Source organism: Thamnophis sirtalis, unplaced genomic scaffold (genome assembly GCF_051295495.1).
Source record: "Thamnophis sirtalis isolate CommonGarterSnake01/CBP01778 unplaced genomic scaffold, rThaSir2_p1.2 scaffold_2, whole genome shotgun sequence".
Classification (NCBI taxonomy): Eukaryota; Metazoa; Chordata; class Lepidosauria; order Squamata; family Natricidae; genus Thamnophis; species Thamnophis sirtalis.
In genome coordinates this window covers 39086103-39106532 of record NW_028261382.1, presented here as the reverse complement: position 1 = coordinate 39106532, position 20430 = coordinate 39086103, and the positions used below count along the sequence as shown (strand labels likewise).

The following is a 20430-nucleotide window of genomic DNA, read 5'->3' as shown; positions in this document are numbered from 1 at the left end:
GCCTCTGAGAGACCCCCCACTCCTTTCAGGGGACCCCAACAAGAGGGGAAAATGGAGAACATGCTTACCAAAAGGCTGACTGGCACGGCTGCCCCCTCCTGTGAGGGCAGGGCCGGGAGCTGTTCCGGGTGCTGAGTTCTAGCAATACTTAAAGCCCCCCCCCACCCCCATTTGTGTGTATCTTTCCTCCCACAGGCCCTGGGAAAGCCCCCCCTCCCTGGATTCCTGCCGTTGTCCGCCCACCCGGTGTCAACCAGAGCTTCTTAAAATACTGGAGAGGTGCAGGGGATTAACTGGGATGAATCCCATGGTTGACGTCTTGGGGGTGGGGGCGAATGGGGGGGGTGATCTCTGCTTCCCCCTTGTCTTCGGGGAGGGGGCTCCGGACACCCCCGGTTCCCCCCATGTTCAGCCACAGCTGCGTGGAAGTAGGGAACATTTCATTCCGCGGATCAAGGCAAACGTTTCGGGTGGCCGTTTCTGCCCAGGGCTAGATTTGAGAGAGGATGGGCGGCCCAAACATCCAGGCTCCCCACCGTCCGTGGGATGAGGGAGGGGCGCTGTATCCCTCCCCCCAGCCGCCCCCGATGCTTCCTGGGCCACCCCAGATCTTGCGCTCCGGCCGCTGAGCTGCTTTCAGGCGAGCTTCGCTGGGGAGAGTTTGCATCCTCCAAAGATTTGGGCTTCCTTGCCAAAAAAAAAATTACTCTTTTTCCCCCTGCTGTTGTTGCTGTTTCCCTCCATTCCGCTTCCCCGTCCAGGCTTCCTGAAGGCGCCAGCTGATCCCGGCCCCTTCCTGCCTCTCTGTCCCCGCTCCTCTCCCGCTGCCTGTTCCCTCTCCTCTTGCGCTCGGCCACCCAACGCAGCCTGGGAAGTCCCCGAAGGGCCAGGATGCCCCTCTCGCGACGGCTCCGGCCTCTGGCTGGACAAGAGGGGCTGCCGGGTCAGGAGCGGTGAGGACAGGCAGCCCACCGCCAGCGCCCGCTCCCTCGCCCCGGCCTTCGGGTGGATCCACCACAGGAGCCGAAGGAGGTAAGATTTTTGGGGGGTGAACCTGGAGACTGCGATGCCCGGGCACAGAGCTCAGCTGCCAACCAGGGCTTCCCCTTGGCCAGCTTGGAAGGGGGCACCTGGCTGGACTGCCCTTGCCTTGGCCCCCCACCAGGAGACTGTCCTCCCCACAGCAGACAGAGTGGAAGTTTTGGTACTAGAATAATCCCCATTTCCTCCTGGGAAGTTGTGCTCCAAAGACGCTGGGGGTCTTTTAGCCCGGATGTGGCCCACTGGAAGCCTCCCTTGGGCCCCGACCCACTTGGGGGTCTCTGCTGGGAGCCCCAGGAGTCTCCCAAAGGGCTGCTGGTTTGAATGGGTGACTGTGTTGTCCGTGTGAAGGGGCCTTCGTGTGCCCAAAAGGGAGGGACGGGGGAGCACCCCTGGAGCTGCACCCTTAATTCAGTCCCCTCCCCTCCTTGGGAAAGACTCGGCCTTCTCCCGCCGGTCCTAGCAAAGAGCTCCTGTCCCCCCCCCACTGGGCTGGGTGGGGTCGAGGAGGTCCTGGGTTCAAGTCCCTCCAGCGTCCATTACTCATCCACCGAACATTCAGCCGCTCGTGGCGAAGGATCCGTTTGACGGGCCGTCTAAAAATGCCCAGCGAAGTCACCAGAAAGGCTTATCTCTGGGCAGCAGATCTCTCCGGAAACCACCAGCCCTGACTGGCCAGGGGGAAGCTGTGCCCTCGGGAGACCAAGCAGGACTCAGCCTTGAGGGAGGGACCTGCTTCCCCCTCCCCCCCCAGGGATCACTTGGGGGAGCTGCAAAGAGCAGGAGGGAGGGAGGGAGGGGGTGTTTTGGGTTATTTCGTCCGAGGACTGGGAGAAGTGAACTTGGCTAGACTGCGAACTAACAAAGTTATGTGACTGAAGGGGTGGGGGGCTCTCAGGAAAAAGGCCTCCCATCTGCTCCCTTGGCCAGTCCGTTTCTGGGTTTCTCCCCATTGCAAGCCCCACACGGGCAGAGGAGCCCCGAGTGACCCCTGGAGAGGAGAGGTCCAGCGCGCCTTTCAAGCCTCGCCCGGGCACTTTGGCTGACATCCCTCCTCGCTCCTTTCCGATAAACAGGAAGCAGGATGGAAGTCCGATGAGGCTTCAGGGGTGTAAACAGGAGCTTTCTATCTGTGGGGCAGGAAAGAGGGGAGGGAGGGAGGAGCAAGGAGGACACTTTCCCCCCCCCCCCACTCCTGCCTCCAGAACAGGGGCTGGCACCACTGTGGCGTTTGGGGAGCAGGGGGGGATTTTTAAATTGGTATCACAGCCGTTGTTCTGCTCCCCTTTGGGGACAGGGATTGGAGACCCTCTGGGGTGCCCATGCCAAGCTGTGCAACGGAGGCCCCGGAGATGCCCTGCCTGCCTGCCTCTCCCGCCAGGCCTGCCTTTTCCTGCCAATCTCCTTCCTCTTTCCTCTCCTGCGGTGGCTTGAATGCCCAGGTAGCTCTCTCGGGATGAAGTCATGGGCACTGGCCGGGCCAAGCATCGAGGCAGCTGCGGAGGGGACGAAGAGTCCCGGGAGGCCCCATCCCCAGGCTCTTCCCAGGGCCTTGAACCCAGGGCTGGAGTCCCCACTTCTGGGGGGCAGAGCAGGCCCAATCTCCCCTCTTCTAGGGGGAGCCGTGCCCCTCCCGCTGTGGGCCCCCCACTTGTGCCTTGTTTCCGAAGCACTTGAGACTCCGGAGAGATGAGGGCTTGCAAGCTCCCGCTCCCCCCTCTGGCCAAACAGGCCCCCATCCATGATGCGGAAAGGAGGAGGGGAGTCCAGGGTGGGCTCTTGCAGCCCCCCAAGACATCCCTTCGTCTTCCGAGAAGCCTCTCCTGCCATCGAGTCCATGCTGGCTTCCCCTCTTCCCACGCAGGGATCCTCCGCAGGGCTGCGGCTTTAACTCAAACCAGCTTTGCTCCGGCCCCTCCTTGTTCCCTCCCACCCCCGCAGCCCCCACCCCCCCCAGCCGTGCAGGGGCTCAGCACAGGCCCCACAGCCAAGCTTCCCAGCTGCAGATTGTCCGTGTGTTTGAGGGGGGGGGAACAACCCCCCAGTTCCCCTTCTCTCACTTCTGAAATCCCAGCCATTCACGTTCCGCCCACCCAGATCTTCCTTCCTCTGTCGGGAGTTCAGTACCCAGTTTTATCCCGCCTGCAGAAATGGAGAGGCAGAGCAGTGGGGATCTGGCACATCCGCACGGCCATCCCTGTGCAATTACACACAGGCGGCCAGAAAAACTCTGCACACCCTGTTGTAGTTATGGTCGTAGTAAGCCTTTGCTTCCCTCCGCACCAGCCGCGTCTCCTGGCGGATTCTTTTTCAGCCTCCTTCTTGAGGTTAGGTGGCATGGCGGACCTCCTTTCTGCCTGCCCCACACACTCAGGGGTAGCGCCAGGACGTCCCGCCTTGCAAAGGGGAGATCAGCTCCGTTTCTCACACCCTCCAGCTGCAGACCCTCAGGGTCACTTCCTGTTTTCAGGCAGGCCGAAGAGCAGCGTCTCTCTCCCCCTCCCTCCCTCTCTCTCCTTCTCTCCTTCTCTCTCTCTTTCTTTCTCTCTCTCCCTCCCTCCTTCCCTCTCCAGAGGAGCCCCATCCAGGGACTGGCAGGGGGGCAAAGGGAACCTCACCTGTTTGGGGAGTGGGGCTGGGTCCTGGAAACATGGAAGAGAGTGAGCTGGGGGCTTTCTGCTCTAGCTGCGAGAGGGACACCCAGGCTAGGAAAGTTAGAACTGGATTCCTTCCTGGTCAGAAGACTTCAGAGGGGCTGGATCTGGGGGGCGGGATGCACCCCAGCCTGCCTTTTGCAGAAGGGCCCTGGAGCCTGGCTGGCTTGCAAAGAGCTGCGTGGGCTGCCTGCATGGCCCCCACAGGCTCCCCAAGACTTGGAGAAGCCTCCAAAGGGCCCGGCCTGTCTTGGGTTGCTGTCCAAACGGCCCTCCCCTTCCCCAGGGACTCCCCTCCTTCCAGCTTTGCAAGCAATGGGGAGGGGGCTCTCTTCCTCCTCCTCCTCTGCATGTTCCTGGAGACACGGGTGGTCTCCGGACTGGATGGGCGGGAAGGCCGAGCAAACTGGCCCCCCTTGGCGAAGGAGGGGGGTGGCTAGCCAGCTGGTTGGTCTCCATGGATGGCAAGATTTGACTTTTGCCGGCTTCTGGGTGCCACAGAGTCCCTCTGGTTCTGCCCTGTGAATGGTGATTGGCCTTCAGGCCTTCGGGTGCAGATTTTAGGAGGTGTGCAGAAGAGGGAGGCCCGGGCTGCCCCTCCCCAGCCCCTCTTTCCCCCTCTCCTTTCGGGGCACCTGGGAGACGCAGCCCACGGCAGTAGGAGGGGCCCCAACAGCCAGGAAGGGGTTGCAAAACTTTGCTGCCTCAGCAGAGCGGGACGGAGGGACTTGGGCCCAGTGGACGGAGGCTGCTCTGCCCTGTTGCCAAAGGGGGGAGCGGGGGGGGGGAGCACGTCCAGAGAGGGGCGGAGGCTTAACTCCTTCACTGCCAGCAGTGGGGAACCGAGGTTTTGGTAACAGGAGCTTCTTTGGCGCCATCCAAGCGCGTAAAATTTTCCTATGTGGAAAACCCCCAGCAGCCTCATGCCGTGAGAAACTGACCGGGGTCAGGCCTGGGCTTAGGAAAAAAAGATTCCAGAGTTGCAGAATGGAGTTTGTGGCAGGCGGAGGGGGCTTAAAATCGCAGTGCCCCCCCTCCCAGAGCCAGGATGGTCTCCCAGCTTTGGATTCAAGCCGAAACAATATTCTCCGTATCTCTACGCTGGGACTTTGGAGCCGAAGGAAGAGGAGAAAGAAGAAGGGAGATCTGGTCTTCTGTCTCCTGCCACAGCTCAGGTCTCCCGCAGCGCCTGGATGGAGGCTTCAAACAGGCCCCTTCAGCGTCTCCAGGCCTCACAGGCAACGCCTCGTGAGTCGCTCGGCTTCCGGCCAATGCCAGCCAGGTGTGGGGTTGGACTAGATGACCTGCAAGGGCCCTTCCAACTCTGTTAACCCCCCACACACACCTTTCCTCCTCTGCTCCTCCACGCATGTTGGACAGCTCCTTTCCCACATCAAACCTCTTCCTGGGAGGGGCTGTTTTCCTGGAGGCTGCCTCTCCTGTTCCATGGGGAGACAGTTCCAAGGACGGGACCCCAGCCCCTCCACCGAGGGAGCCCCAGCTCTGCCTCTTTCCTGTCTTCGCACAGGCCTCCCAGTGTTTGTGGACATCACGCTGGGAAGGTGCCACGAGGGAGGGAGGGAGGGAGAGGGAGGGGAGGGCAAAGTTAGGTGGTGTGAATCCAAATGCCTTCACAATCGCCATCAATCCCTCCGTCTCAGGATGATGGCTTATCGTTACTCCCTGCTGGTGCTGTGGCTGCAGCTGGATCGGGCCCTGTCTCTCAGCTCCAGCGACCCCAACGTCTGCAGCTACTGGGAAAGGTGAGACCCCTCGCAAGGCAGGCGGGCAAAGGTGGGGGTGGTGCGTCCCCTCCCCATTTCTTTAGGAAGAGGCCATTTCTCCCAAAATGTTTTTTGGGAAGTGCTCCCTTCCCCATTTCTTCCTTTGTCCTGGACATGTCACCCCCCTGCATTTGAGTGGTGGACGAGCCCCTTCCTCACAACTCAAGCTGCCTTCGTTGTCCCCGACAGTTTCACCACCGTCTCCAAGGAGTCCTTCGTGCAGCCCTTCACCCAGGAGTCTCCGGAGCCCTGCAAAAGCCCAGCGTGGCTTCGGACGAAGAGCTGCCCTCAGTACAGGTCAGCACGGAGCGCTCCCCCCCAAACTCCCCGCATTGACAAGGGGGGAAGCCGAGGCTGGGCACGGAGTCCTGCTCTCCCCCAGCGGCCTTTTCTCTCGGCCCTTTCAGAGTCCTGTACAAGACGGCCTACCGCCAAGGCATCAAAGTGGAGTACCGGAGGCGCCATAACTGCTGCCAGGGCTTCTACGAGAGCAGCGACGCCTGTGTCCGTAAGCCCATCTCTCCACGGTGATCCCCCCGCCCCCCGTTGAACCGCTGCGGAAGGGGAGACGGTCTGCGCACAAACAGCCTCAGGAAGCCCAGCAGGGCCAGTCCTGGGGAGGGATGGGAGACCAGCAGGAGATCCCCCGGGGGCCAGAGAGCAGAGTGGGACCTATCGAAAGGTCCTGGAAGCTGCTTCTGCATTTCTGTTGAGCAAACCGCCGGGATTTTCCATCCCCGGGGCTGGGCGCAGGAGGGGCGAGAGCCTCTTAATTCCCTGCAGTCCTATGGGGGGAGCAGCTCCGGAGGTCAGGCAGGGACTGGCAGGTGATGCTCTCTTTCTGCCCCGCAGCTCGGTGTGCCCAGGAGTGCGTGCACGGCCGGTGTGTGGCCCCAGACCAGTGTCAGTGCGAGCAAGGCTGGAGGGGCACAGACTGCTCCAGTGGTGAGTCACCCCCTTTGAGCCAGTCCTCGGGGCTCGGAGTTCAGGAAGGAAGGCCTGGAGCCATGGGGGGGGGGGATGTTCAGAGAGCAGAGGGGCCGGACCACAAAGAGCATCAGGAAACAGAGCAGCCTTGGGGCAGATGCTGGCCAGGCCTTCCCCTTGGCGAGACCTGCTCATTCAGGGCACTTGACTGAGGCGCATTCGGAGTGAGGGGGCACGAAACCCTCTGGCCTCCCCGGGATGGCAGCCAATGATCCTTGAAGCACGTTGGATCGAGGCCCCAGGAGACCTGCAGGTTGCGCAGCCAATTTTTCTCCCCTCCAGAGTGCAGCGACCGATCCTGGGGGCCCACCTGCGAGAGCCCCTGCACGTGCGTGAACGGAGGCAGCTGTGACCCCCTGACTGGGGCCTGCACTTGCCCCCCTGGTTACCGTGGGCAGCAGTGCCAAGAGCCCTGTGCCACGGGGACCTATGGCCAAGGGTGCCAGCTGGATTGCCATTGCCAGAACGGAGCATTCTGCAGCCACAGGGACGGCGCCTGCTTCTGCTCTCCCGGCTATGCTGGGCCACAGTGAGTGGAGTGGGGGGAGGCATGGTAGAGATGCTGAGCCGGGCATTTTGGGGGGCAGAGCGAGGGGCTGGCACCAGAAACCTGGGGGCATCAGAGCAACACCACTGGTGAGTTTTCCAGCACCAGAAATTGCAGGAGAGAAACTAACTGCCCTCCCTGGAATAGCTTCACCTACCTCGGACTGGAGGCTGTGACGTACCTCAGGGGTCCCATCCAGAGGAACTTAAGTCTTGTCCAGCTGGGTGGGTGAAACCTTGCAGGGGGGGAGAGGTCTAGAGGGGCTGTTCCGACTGCCCCTAATGGACAGCCCAGCAGGGTGGGGGCAGAATGGGTCTCTGAGAGGCCCATTTCCTCCTGGACAGCGAGCCTGGTACAAGTGGGTAGAAGGTGGTGTGAGCCCATCCTGTGGACTTCCCCCCCTCTCTCTTCCAGCTGCGAGATCCTCTGCCCCAACAGCACCCACGGATTCCAGTGCCCAGCCTACTGCCCCTGCCAGAACGGGGGTGTCTGCCATCCCGCCTCCTCCAGCAAATGTGCCTGCCCTCCTGGATGGATGGTAGGTGGGCAGGGACAGGGAGATGCCCCCCCCCAACCTCTGAACCAGAAGCCTCCTCCAATCCCTTGCAGAGGGGCTGCGAAGTGTCCCCCCCCCAATTCTTAGGGATCAATTCTACCTTCCTATTTCTGGGAAGAGAGAGAGAAACGGAACGGAGGAAGAGCTGTTTGGCAACCCTCTTCCCTGTGACAAAATCTCCTTCCCATTTGGGTCCGTGTTGTTGGTTGACCTTCCTCCGGGCAGTTTCTGACTCTTTTCCCCCTCACCCTCCACAGGGCGACATCTGCTCCACCCGGTGCCCCATTGGCCGCTTCGGTTCCAGCTGCCAGGAAGAGTGCCGGTGCCACAATGGAGGCCGGTGCAATCCTGATTCGGGCCAGTGCCGCTGTGCTCCAGGCTACCTGGGAGAGGAGTGAGTAGGCCCTCCGCAGTGCAGGGGGGCTTTGGGGGGGACCCGGATTGTTGTTGGGGGCAATATGCTGACTCTGTAAACCGCTTAGAGAGGGCTGAAAGCCCTATGAAGTGGTATATAAATCTAATTGCTATTGCTATTGCTTGTCGGTCCTCGTGATGGTCTTTCACAGCCGCCAGCCTGCTGAGGAGGGCAGGCGTCTCGTTTCCGATTCTCCGTAAGGAAGTGACCCAATTCCACTTCTCAAGGGCTGCATCTGGGCCTTGGATCCCGTCCACCTGGAACCAGTTCAAAGAAGGTTCACTAAGATCTTCAGGAAATAGAAAGGACGATACGGGAGAACCTGGGAAATTTCACACTCGCAGCAGAGCTAAGGTCATCTAACATCAGAAAGTCCCACAAGGGAACGCCCGTTCTCCTTTGTGCGGGACACGCAATTTCAAGGACACAAAAGGCGCATTCCTCCGACAAACTTCCTAACAATGGCTGCAGCTTGAGAAGGAAACCATTTCCGCAGAGATGAAGGGCCCTCCTTCACTGGACGTGTGTGACGCGTCTGTTCGGAGACCAGCTCCTCAGCCTGCAAGGGGAGGAGTCTCCTCCCACCCAACTGACCTCTTGCGCCAGCCACCCGATGCCTTGGCAGGATGCCCGTGGCCACCAGCGGCAGTTTTCTGCCCGGCCTGCGGTTGTCATTGACTGGGCCCTCTTCCCCGGGAGTGTCACGCCTGTCTGCCAAGGCCAATCGCCCCGTCTCTGCTAAAAGTAGCAGGGGCCCTTTATAAACCCGGCCAGCCTCCACGCAGGAATCCCCTTGCCAATTAGGCTGGCTGCCCTCAGCAGAGGAGTCCGTGTTTCCCCCTAAGCTGCAAGAGGAAGGAAATGTGCTGCTGCTGTCCAGGAATTGGGAACAATGGGGAAGGTGGAGGGAGACGCTCCTGGGGAAGGTTGAAGCGGCCGCTCCAACTCTGAGGAGGATGTGGAAGAGCTGAGGAGAGCACTCATGGCTCTCCTGAAGGTTGTGCAACGCTCTTGGCAGCCACGCCAAACCAAGCCCGTCTTGGAGAGGATTCCCTGCAGATCTGCGGTGGAATGTAGACCAGAGTTGCGGGAGGGAGGGGCTGTTTCCCAGAGGCCAAAGAGAGGGCAGAGCTTGGAATCTCTGGCAGGCAGGGAGAGGGCGAAGGTGGACCCTCCCTAGCAATTCACAGAGCATCTCAGTAGCTATGCGGATCGTTGCTTTACTCTAGCAAGATTCTGTCTCTAAGCAAACAGCTATGAAGAACCTCTCAGAAGTGACTCTGCGTGTTCTTCTTGGTTCCTTGGGCTTGGCATGATCAAGGCCAAGAGGATACCTCTTGCAGTGGTGGTGGTGGGCTTGGGACAGACGTCCCCCACCCATCCACCCCCATTTTATGGGTTGTGTTGACACTAGACATGCTCTCGGACTGGCACTCTAGGCCAGCACTGCGGTTGACCGATGTTGACAGATGTTGTACCTACCGTATTTTCTGTTCTCCACCCTCCCGCTCCTCCCCAAGATGCCGCGAGATGTGTCCCATCGGCAAATACGGCCAGGACTGCCAAGAGACCTGCGACTGCACCAACGGGGGCCACTGTTTCCACATCAGCGGGGGCTGTTTGTGTGAAGCCGGGTTCTATGGCAGCCGCTGCGAGGAGCGGAAGTGTCTCCCCGGGCTGTACGGCCTCAGCTGCCAGTTTCCTTGTCTCTGTGACCCTCAGCACACGCAGAGGTCAGTCCGGAGGCCCCCTTGTTTCCCTGGGGCATTTGTCCAGCCTGCCCCCCAACCCCCTGCAGTGGATGGGATAGATTGGGAAACCAGGTTCCTCGAGATAAGCCCACCGGGCGGGCCTCGTTTCTCGGCTTCTCCCCACAGCTGTCACCCCATCTCTGGGGAATGCGCCTGCAAGGCAGGGTGGGCCGGCCTGTACTGCAACGAGACGTGTCCCCATGGATCCCACGGCCTCCGATGCCAGGACCCCTGCCTGTGCCTGAATGGGGGCACTTGTGATGGGGAGACGGGCCGCTGCAACTGCCCACCAGGCTACACCGTGAGTATCTCTGGGAGTCTGGAGGGGGGGTGGCATTTTCTGGGGCTCAGCTGGATCCCCTGACTGCTTTTACCTTGGGCAGGACAAGCACTGCTCCAGCCCCTGCCCGGACGACACTTTTGGGGTGAACTGCTCTCAGGAGTGCAGCTGCCGTAACGCCTTGGGCTGTTCTCCCGTGGAGGGGACCTGTTTCTGCAAGGAAGGTAGGATACCTCTGGGATGGGTGAGACCTTGGAAGGCGGGCAGAGCGATGCCGCCTGGGGGACAGACAGATAAAAGATGCCTGAGCCCGCAGCTGCATAATGGGCAGAGAAAGGGGCTCGGGAGGGACCCCCCGTAGCTTCCAGGGAGAGTCCTACTTTCAGATTGGCAAGATTCCGTTACTGGAGCTTCACAATAAGGTTGAATGAGCTGACCTGGCTGTGCCCCTGTGTGGTGTACCTGGGAAGGAAGGCCATCCGTGAGCTGCTGGGATGGGAGATACCTTCCTTTGTGAGTTCCAACTGCTTGTGCCAGAGGAGGAACGTGCAAAGGATCCAGAACTCACACCAGTCGCTGCCCACGAGGTTTCCTGTGAACCTCTCTTCTCCTCCCCTCCAGGCTGGCAGGGAGTGGACTGCTCTGCCCCCTGCTCTTCAGGCACCTGGGGGGCCGGTTGCAACCAGACCTGCCTCTGTGCCAACGGAGCAACCTGTGATCCCGTCGACGGAGGATGCACCTGCGTGGCTGGGTGGCAAGGCAGTCAGTGCACACAGCCATGCCCGGTAAGAGGGCAAAGAGCTTGGGTGCCAGCCCGCCTGGGTGTTGGGCTTACAGACCTTGAAGGACCTGCCTCTGGGTTCCCCCCAAGGGCAGCAGCGTCCCTAGGGAGGAAGCAGCCCTGGGCGGTGGCCTTGAGTGGGGAAGTCAGAATAGGACATGGGAGCTGGAAGGGACCCGTGAGGTCTTCTAGTCAAGCAGGAGACCCTGAAGACCACAGACAGCAATCAGTCCACCAGAAGTAATGGGGTGGGGGGGGGCTCTTCCTTCTTTCACCCTCCATCCTGCCCAGGGCTGGTTCTACGGCCTGGGATGCAGTCGGAAGTGTTCCTGTGAAAACGCCGCTGGGTGTGACCCGGTCTCCGGACGATGCCGCTGCCTGCCTGGGTGGAAAGGTCAGGAGGGGGCTGGGTGGGCGGTTGGGTGGGCTGGGGGAGGCTACGATCCCACCTGCTGAAAGATGGGCAGGCAGAGCTGGCGCAGAGGCCCTGCGGCCGCATGGAGAACACTCTCCCCTTTCCCCCCACCAGGAACCCGTTGCAGCCAGCTGTGTGCGGAGGGCCTGTGGGGGGAGCAGTGCCGCCAGCTGTGCTCCTGCAAGAATGGGGCCAGCTGTTCCCCCAAGGATGGCATCTGCGAGTGCGCCCCAGGCTTCCGGGGGCCCACCTGCCAGCGGCGTAAGTGAACTCCTCTGGGGCAGCAGAATCCCCTCCCCTCCTCTGAAGACCCCCAGGCCTCCATTCTCACTGCTGCGGGGGGGGGAGACAGGCAGAGGAAAAGCAGCCCGCTTAACCAATTGCAATAACCCCCCCCTCTGCCAAAACGCCTCTGAAATGCCAGTCTTGGCTGTTAAGGACAAAAAATGGAAATCCAGCTGGTCTCTCCCTCCCTCGGAGCCATGCCGTCCCTGCCCACAGACTGACCTCAATCCCCTTCCCCTCTTCGCCACCCCCCTGCCCCAAATGCAGCCTGCCAACCGGGCCGTTATGGCAAGAAGTGCTCCGTGCCCTGCAAGTGTGCCAACCACTCCATCTGCCACCCCGTGGACGGCTCCTGCGACTGCCCGCCTGGCTGGACGGGAAGAGACTGCACAAGACGTGAGTCCGATGGGCAGAAAGCTCAGGAAATCCAAGGATGCCCCTCTTCCGGGGTGGGGGGGAGGGGGTCCTGGAATGGGGCTGCCCCCCACTGGGCCCCTTGGCCAGGACTGGGCCTCCTCTGGGGGCGTCCCCGCCTCACCCCCTGGATGCCATTTCCTGGGTTGGTGCCATTTGTGAATGCAGCACCTCCAATGTTTTTGCAGGCTGCGCTTCCGGCTTCTTTGGCAGCAATTGCACCTCCCGATGCCACTGCCAGCACGGGGCCCTCTGTGACCCAGGCACGGGGTCCTGCTCGTGCCCCTCAGGCTACACTGGTGCCCACTGCGAGACCAGTAAGCGTGACATCTTGTCCTCTCTTCTCCAACCTCTTCTGGGCCCTGGGCACAGGAATGGAGAAAGTGAAAATAACCAAGAATTGGAATGGATTTTTCTTTCTTTCTTTACTTTCTTTCTTTCTTTTTCTTTCTTTCTCTTTCTTTTCTTTCTTTCTTTCATACTTTCTTCTTTCTTTCTTTCCTTTCTTTCTCTTTCTTTCTTCCTTTTCTTTCTTCTTTCTTTCTTCCTTTTCTTTCTTCTTTCTTTCTTCTTTCTTTCTTTTCTTCCTTTTTGTCCTCTCTTCCTGGAGGAGTGATTGACAAGGACTCTCCATCCCTCAAAGAGAAGGAGGGGTTGTGCCAGGGGGAGGGCCAGGGTCCCCTCTGCAGCCCGATGAGCTTTGCCCATCCAGAGAAGAGCCTCCAATCTTGGCCACTTTCAGACTTGTGGACTTCAACCCCCAGAATTCCCCATCTAGCACCAGCTGAGGAATTCTGGGAGTTGAAGTCCACCAAGTCCTAAAATCGCTACGTTTGGAGGCCCCTGACCCAGGTGTGATCAGGGTGGCCTCCGAACAGGCGGGGCTGACCTTTGGCTCCTGGACCTCTGTCCGAATTGCCGTGTTCCTCAATTAAACGATTCACAGGCCTCCCCGATCACCCCCTCACCGTGGTTCCCGCTTCGCCAGCCGCCAACAGCCCCTCCCTGGGGGCCGTGATTGGCATCGTCATCCTGGCCGCTTTGCTGGCAGCCGTGCTGGGGCTTTTCTTCTGCTACCGGCGTTTTCAGAAGGAGAAGGAGAAGCGTCACGTCTCCGTGGCCTACACCACAGGGGGGGCGGACAGTTCGGAGTACGTCGTCCCGGGTGAGCTGGGGCTGGGCACGGGAGGAGGGACGGGACCAGAGTTAAAAGGGGAGGGGCGACCACCGCGTGCCAACCTGGGTTGGCACGAGCACCCAGCACGAGTGCGAATCCCCGGGGCCTTTCCTAGGACACGAACTCTTCTCTTTCCAGATGTGCCCCCCAATTACACCCATTATTATTCGAACCCCAGTTACCACACCCTCTCGCCCTGCTCCCCCGGCTTCCGCATCCCAAGCATCCCCGATCATCCTGGGAAGGTGAGGCTCCCTGCTCCCCCCCCCTCTCCCAATGACTCTCCCCTTCCCCCCTTGAGGAAAGACCCAGCTCTGCTGGATAAGTGGGGGGGGTGTGTTTCCCTCCATGACCATGAAGAGGCGGGTTGGGGGGGTCAGGAGTTGGCATCCAAGGGGCTCCTTTCTTACCTGGGAATCTGCACTCCCTAAGATTTGAAAGCTTCAGGCTTTCTCCTTCTGCTGGGGGTCCTCAGTTTATGCCACTTGGAGGTCATTTTCCATTTTCCTGGAATGAGTGCCCCCCCTCTGCCCTCTTTCTATGGGGCTGCCCTGCCTCATTCGGAGGTTTCTCCTGCAGCCCTTCCTCTCCCAACGCTTTCTCCCACCCGCAGAGTCTGGAGCGGGACTGGCCAGGGCTGTATGGGGCTGACTGCAATGCCACACTGCCCAGCGACTGGAAGCGCCTCCGGGGGAGCCCCCCCCAGGGTGAGTGCTGGCAGGTCCTCCTCTGAAGGGGGGCAGGGAGGGGAAAGCACCACGCCAGCTCCCCCCCCCCTTAAGCATCCCACCTCCTCCCCCGTAGCCCTTGGCCCCAATTGCTGCTCTCCTGCAGCCCCCGGAAGTGCTGGGCAAGGTGTGGATTCTGAGCAGCTGCCCCTCCCTGGCAGACACAAATGCCCCCCCCTTCCAAAGAGATTCTCCAGATCCATCTCTTAGAAAGACTTCAGAAGGAGGGAAAGACCCTTATTTTTTCTTTAAAACTAAGATATGTTAAGTATATTGATATGGAAGCATAAATACCATCAACATAGAATGGAGTTTGCTCAGAAGCTGAAATACACCAATGAGAGGAAGAGTGGGAAACAGAGGAGAGAAGATGGGAAGAGAGGGACAGGAGAGAGGGTGAAGGGGGAAGATGAGGAGGATAAGGAGGAGTGGAATGTAGAGAGAGGAGAAGGAGAAAGGAAGGGGAAGTAGAGTAGGAAAGGATGATGAAGGGAAGAAAGGAGGTAGGAGAGAGGTAGAAGAAAGAGGTGTATGGAGAGCAGAAGAGCCAATAATGGGTTTTTATCTTTCTGGGCGTTGATGACAAGAGGAACTGATGTAATTACCACTTAATACAATAGGATATCAGCTATGGAATAGTATACATGTGATTTATACATTATGAAAGTGGAAAATAAAAAAAAAGGATATTCAAGAAAAGAAAGAGGGAAAGACCCCAAACCCCTTCCAAGGGAGAGTTGCCTGGAGAATCCCAGCTCCTGCTTCTTGGGCATAAAGACCCCCCTCCCCAGACCCTTAAATCCCACTTCATGGGACAACCGCCTCGTCCGCAGGGGGAAGCTCCCTGGATCGCAGCTCCAGCTACACGGATGGCCTGGGCAAATATCGCTGCCAAGGTAAGGGGGGCTCGGCAGAGAACAGTGACTGGTGGGGGGGTTCCAAACGCTGCAGCTGGTGGGGTGCGAGGGTCCTGCTTTCTTGCGTGGGGACCTACTTGGTCCCCTGAAACAAGCCAGGATGTCCTCCGGCATTGCCCCCGTTCCCAGAGAAGTTGGCCCCAGCCTTGCAGCAAATGCCACGGCTGCCCTCTTTCCTCCCCAGTGCATGCCAAGGAGGCGCCCTGGGGCCGCAGCGACAGTTCCCTCAGCACCGAGAACCCCTACGCCACCATCAAGGACTGTCCGGGGCCTGCCGGGAAGGGGCCGGAGGGCAGCTACATGGAGATGAAGTCTCCCCCCTCCTGCCAGCGGGATAAGTCCTATGCGGAGATCAGCCTCTTGGAGGAGCCCCCCGGCAGCGCTGAGGCCAAGGAAGGCACAGGTGAGATGTGGGGGGGGGGAATAAAGGCTGGGTGCCCCCCACTCACTTTGCGGCCAGGAGTGGCCTCCCCACCTAGAAGCGAAGCCTCCTTCGGAGGGTCAATTCATTTATTGCCTCTCTTTCCACAAGGTGAACTCACTCAGTTCCCCCAACCCCTCCGGTTACAATGCGAGGGGGGCTAAAATAATCCCGGTCATCATCGTAAAACTGCCCGACTTTGGAGAAACCTGGGTGGATGGGGGGGGGGAGGGTGAAGGCTGCCAAGTGATGGGGGGGGTGTTTGAAGGGAGAAAACTTTTTGGGGGGGGCTTCAGAGGCAATGGGGGGGGAGGCTTTTCATGCAGCCAAAGCAGCTTGGGGGTGGGACAAAAGGAGGAGGTGGCATCCAGGATTTCTCCTTCCCCAAAAATGGGGAGGGGGAGAATATGGCAGCCGTGCATAATCGCAGGCCCCTTCCCTGCCTCCCCGACCCCCTCAGGGCCACCAGAGCAGCCCCCCTCTGCGCCCAGGGCCCCCCCCTCGGTGCCAGGGTGGGTCAGTGTGAATGAGGGGTCAGGAATAGCAGGGTTGGGTCAGCGAGTGCCCGAGGGGAGGGGCTGGTGTGGGGCTCCATCTGCCCTCATCCTCTCTTCTTCTCTCCCCCTTTTAGCCGCAGCGGAAGGCGTCTTGCAGGAGACTCCGGCCGTGCCCCCCAACCACTACGACTCCCCCAAAAACAGCCACATCCCCAGCCACTACGATGTGCCCCCCGTCCGGCACTACCCACCGTCCCCTCCCCTCCGAAGACAGGCCCGGTGAGGCTTCCGCCCGCTCGCCGCTGCCTCTCCCGCACTGTCCACCTGCGAAGGACGGAGAGCCAGGATGACCGGTGCCTTCTGGCCGAGAGGGAAGAGAGCCAGCGGACGAGGCCTAGACGGACTTTGGGGGGCAAATCTTGGCCTGGACTCTGCCCCTCCCCATCTCTCCCTGCAAGAAAAGCTACGAGGGGCATCGCAGGAAGACAACCCCCCCCCAAGTGAGAGAGCTTCAGCCTCCTCCTGGCCTCTCGGACGTCCCACCACTTGCATCCAGTCAAGGGGACCCAGAGGTGTGAGCGGGCTGTCTGCCATGGCACCTCTTGTGGGGGCAGAGTTAAGCCAGGAGGGTCCATCTCACTTGGCTGGCCAACGAGAGCAGCTGGAGGAGGGGCATCACCAAGGGGGCTTCTGCTGTTTGGGGGTCCCTTCCACAGCTTAATAAAAACTTTGGGGTCTTTGTCCTTCTCCGCCTTGCTTCTGAAAACGGGCCCCCTCCCCAGCCTGGCAGCCTGGCGAGGGAAAGCCCACACCCAGGCCGATGGATTTCATGCCCAGATGCCAATCAGCCTCTGCCCACTCCACCCGGTTTTCTCTCCCAAAAAAAGAGGGATAAAGTCTTGAAAGTCTCCCCTGGCATTTGAGGGGGTCTTCGCCACTGGGCCAGCAACCCAGGACACAGTCCCCCCACCCTCACTGACAAGGGGTCCGGCCTTCCTCGGTGACAAGCTGGCCCAGCCTCAGAGGCTTGGCTTCCTGTTGGGCGGGGAACAGTCGTTGGGCTGGCCGGGGCCGAAGAGGGGCTGGGGGCTGCTGCCCCGGGGGACCAGGGCTGGGTCCGCTGGCTTGGGCTCTTCCTCCTCTTCCTCCTCTTCCTCCTCCAGCAGCAGCTTGTCTGTCTCAAGGTCCAGAGCCCCCCCAGAGCCGCTGTGCTTGTTCTCTGGGCTGCAGAAGAAGGCGTGGGCACGGAAGCTGGCGCTCACGTCCTCTTGGATGCTCTCCAGGATCTGGACGAAGGAGGGGCGCAGGCGGGGATTCTGCTGCCAGCACCAGGTCATCAGGTGGTGTCTGGGAGGGGAGAAGGAGAGCCGGGAGTAGGCAGGAAAGGAAGGTGGGGGGGCCTTCTGCCTCCTCCTCCTCAGGTATCTCCAGCCAGGGACGCCCCGTCTGGAAGGTCACGTGGGTGGGATCTCCACACTGCAGGAAGGAGAGGGGGGCGGCCCCATCCCTGAACTGGGAAGCCGTGAGGGTTGCCCCATGGAGAAGCAGCTACCTGTTGCCCAGGTGAATCTAAGTAGGTTTGGGCCCATCGGGAGGGGAGACGCCAGGGGGAGTTGGGAAGACAGACCAACTTCCCGCAAGGCCAGGAAACGGCTCCCCTGTGCTCAGGGCGCGGGTGGGCTTAGCTGAAGGAGACCCCGTCTCTCTGAAGAGTCCCGGGGGAGAGAAACGGGAGGGGACCCACCGCCACTCTTCGGGAGCCACTCACAGCTTGTCGGGACAGTTCTCGGGCCTCTCCAAGACCCCGTTGTCCATCACGAAATGGAGCACCTGCTCGTTGGACATGCCCTGGTAAGGCTGCTCCGCCAGCGTGGCGATCTCCCACAGCACCACGCCGAAGGACCTGGAAGAGAGGGGGCTGAGGAGGGGAACCCCGGCCCAGCCTTGGCTGCCACGGCCACCCTTGCCCAGCTGGTTTCCTGCCAGCCCTGCCGAGGGCCTCCTTCCCGGGCCATCCCGCACAGACACGGGTGCCCTCTGCCCTTTGGGGGTACAGCCCTCGGAGCCCCTGGGGCAAAAGGCTGCTGATTGCAAGCGACGCTCTCCGGCCGCTTCTGCTCACCAGATGTCCGACTGAGTGTTGAAGATCCCATCCTTCAGGCTTGGGGGGACATCCAGCGGACAGGCAGCAGTCCCTTCCCCCCCTTTCCGGTAGTAGTCCGTCTCGTAGATGTCCCTGGTCATCCCGAAGTCTTCGGGAGGAGAGGAGGACCAAACAGGGGCCGCACTTGAGGAGAAGAGGCTGGGACGGACCAAAGCTTCTCCGAGCGACGTCCGAGCCCCCCCCAACCCCCCTCCCTGAGCCTGCCCCACCTCCAATCTTCACGGTGAAGTCCTCGGACACCATGCAGTTGCGGGCCGCAAGGTCTCGGTGGACGAACTTTTGGCGTTGAGGTAGGCCATGCCGTCGGCTATCTCTCCGGCCATCTGGATCATGTCCTTCAGCGACGGGGGAGGCAGGCCTGGGTTATTCTGGAGGGAGGGGCACCAAGGTGGTGGGAAGAGGCAACTGAAACGGTGCGCGAACGGTTGGGGCCGCCAACCGCTCCCTCGGTTGCTGTGGGAGAGCCGTGGCTGATGGGAGCCAGGCTCCGAAGGGAGGTGTGGCCGCAGAGATCAGGTTCCCCTCCCACCCCGTCGCTTTGAAGCCGCTGCCAACGTTGAGGAGCCTCAGGTTTCGCTCCAGAGAGTCTCCACGGGGGATTCGGCCAAGGCCCCTTGCCTGCAACTGGAGCCTTACAGGGGGGAACCCACCTCGGCTTCCGGGCGGAGGGAGCGCAGGTAGCTTTTCAAATCCCCCCTCGTCATCAGCTCCATGATGACCACAGCCGGCTGGCCTTGGGAGACCACTCCGAGGAGGCGAACCTGGAGGCCCCGAAGAGAAAGGAGAGCAGGGTGGACATCCAGCATTGGAGGGCCCTACCGAGCTCGGCCACGGCCGGTCCCACGCCAGGCCCCTTTGGGCCCCCTGGAAAAGCTGCTGGGCTGGGACCTGCCGAGGCCAGGATAGGGCAGGCGCCAGGACAGGCCTGGCCTAGGAAGCTGAAGCTGCTTCCTGGGAACGACAACCGTGCCTCTTTACCATAAAGGCCCAGTCAGAGTCAAGCGTCAGTTGAACGTGCCTTCGCCTTCCTCGGAGGGAGTTTGCCCCTCGTGCTTCCATGGGCAGAAGATGGGATGGGCGTTTTTCACCAGCACCTTTGGAGGTGCCTCCTGGCTCTGCTTCCTGGCAGGAAAGAACCGCCCCCCCCCTCCTCCCTTTGCTCTGGGCCTCCGCCCCTTACCACGTGGTGGCAGCGGAAGGCCTTCATGACGGAGGCCTCGTTCAGGAACTCGATACGCTCCCGCGTGGAGGCCAACTCGTTGACGGTCTTTCAGCGCCACCCGGGTCTCCTCGCCCTCCTGCTCCAGATCCTTGGCGATCCCCTCGTAGACCATCCCGAAGGATCCCTGGCCCAGCTCTCGCAGGATGGTGATCCGTTCCCGGGCACCTCCCACTCGTCGGGGACGTACACTGAGGAAGGGGGAAAGGCAGAAGAAGACGCTGGCCAAAGACCCCAGCCCAGAGGTGTCCTCAAATATCCCCCGGCCCTCCTGCGGGTTGGCCTGCCCCCCTTTTCCTCCCTGACTCTTCCCGCCTGGCACGGAAGCCACCTGGGCACTCACTGTTAGAGGCACTGAAGTACTCGGGGTTGACCGAGGCATACAGCGTGCCGCTGGGGTACCCTTCGGCCCTCCTGCAAGATGAGAATTGGGGAGGGGGAGAAGATCAGGGCTTGGGAGGGGGGGACCCCTGGAATTTCTTCAGGTATTCCCTCATGGAGGCTGCCTGGAAGCCTTTTGGCCAAAGCAGAGCGGATAATCAGGAGAAGCCACCCACCGGCACGGCTGCCCCAAAATGGCACGTTATTAGGGTCCCGTCCTGCTTTTGGCACCCCACCCCCCCACTCTCCCTTTCGAGGAAGCGGGGTGCCCCTCGGACTCGGCCGCAGAGAAATCCGACCCTGGTTTTAAACCCTTTTAACGGCGAGCCCCTCAACTCAGCCCAGGGTCCCCCCGAAGCTCCATCGGTCAAGCGATACCTCTTCCTATTGTACAAGAAGATGAAGACGGCCAGACAGGTGATTCCCCAGCATCAGACCACCGGGGTGAGGGTCAGGAAGACGTAGAAATTCCCCGCTTCCTCTTCCTCTGCTCGGAAAGGGGATTCGTGGAGTTGGTCAGGGGAGAGAATTGCAGTCACCGCACCCCAACGAGAACCAGCAATGAAGACGCAACCATTGGGGGCCTTGGCTTCCCCACGGAAGGAGCTTCTGCTGAGGGAAGAGGGCTGGAGATTCTCCCCCCCCCCCGCAAGTGGTTTCCTCCTCCTCCTCCTCCTCCCCCCACTTCTCTAATCACCTGTTTAGGCAATATTTTCCTCCGTTCCCCTTCACTGGGCCAAATAAACCTTTCGCACGCTTGTTACTTTCCCCTCTGTTTGACAACAGTCGTCCGGCTGCTTGCCAGACGAGTTTCAAGAAAGGACAGCAGCCCTTCGGCCGGTCCTTGGTCCCTTGCAAAAGGTGGGGAAATAAACTGGAGGGGAAGACTTCCATCCTCCCCAGGGGGGCGTCTTTGGAGGGGACCCTTAAAAGCTGTGGAACAACGAGGCCAAACCTTTTCCCATAATAAGTTCTATTGTGTTTGTAAATGGCCTCCAAATATCTTCTAACCTAAA

General features: G+C 60.5%; 2 protein-coding genes across 2 annotated transcripts in view; one reads left to right on the top strand and one right to left on the bottom strand.

Annotated features, from left to right (window-relative positions):
• Positions 1-747: 747 nt before the first annotated feature.
• On the top strand, positions 748-16142 carry LOC106540382 (uncharacterized). The gene is made up of 22 exons (XM_087704998.1): positions 748-1032; positions 5357-5458; positions 5669-5776; positions 5887-5987; positions 6332-6424; positions 6749-6995; positions 7428-7551; positions 7827-7963; positions 9505-9717; positions 9862-10036; positions 10119-10239; positions 10637-10800; positions 11088-11190; positions 11326-11472; positions 11764-11892; positions 12099-12227; positions 12857-13075; positions 13226-13332; positions 13701-13794; positions 14649-14711; positions 14917-15135; positions 15785-16142. The coding sequence occupies exons 2-22, from the start codon at positions 5358-5360 to the stop codon at positions 15931-15933; spliced, it is 2943 nt and encodes a 980-aa protein (XP_087561124.1). The 5' UTR covers positions 748-1032; position 5357; the 3' UTR covers positions 15934-16142.
• A 389-nt stretch (positions 16143-16531) lies between these two features.
• LOC148048632 (insulin-like growth factor 1 receptor) overlaps positions 16532-20430 on the bottom strand; it is a 4682-nt gene continuing 783 nt past the window's right edge. Inside the window, 12 exon segments of the mRNA XM_087707635.1 lie at positions 16532-16997; positions 17419-17553; positions 17773-17815; positions 17818-17857; positions 17859-17902; positions 18024-18095; positions 18098-18182; positions 18465-18575; positions 18995-19084; positions 19086-19195; positions 19198-19224; positions 19377-19447. Of these exon segments, the coding sequence (XP_087563761.1) occupies positions 16670-16997; positions 17419-17553; positions 17773-17815; positions 17818-17857; positions 17859-17902; positions 18024-18095; positions 18098-18182; positions 18465-18575; positions 18995-19084; positions 19086-19195; positions 19198-19224; positions 19377-19447 (1156 nt within the window). The 3' untranslated portion in view covers positions 16532-16669.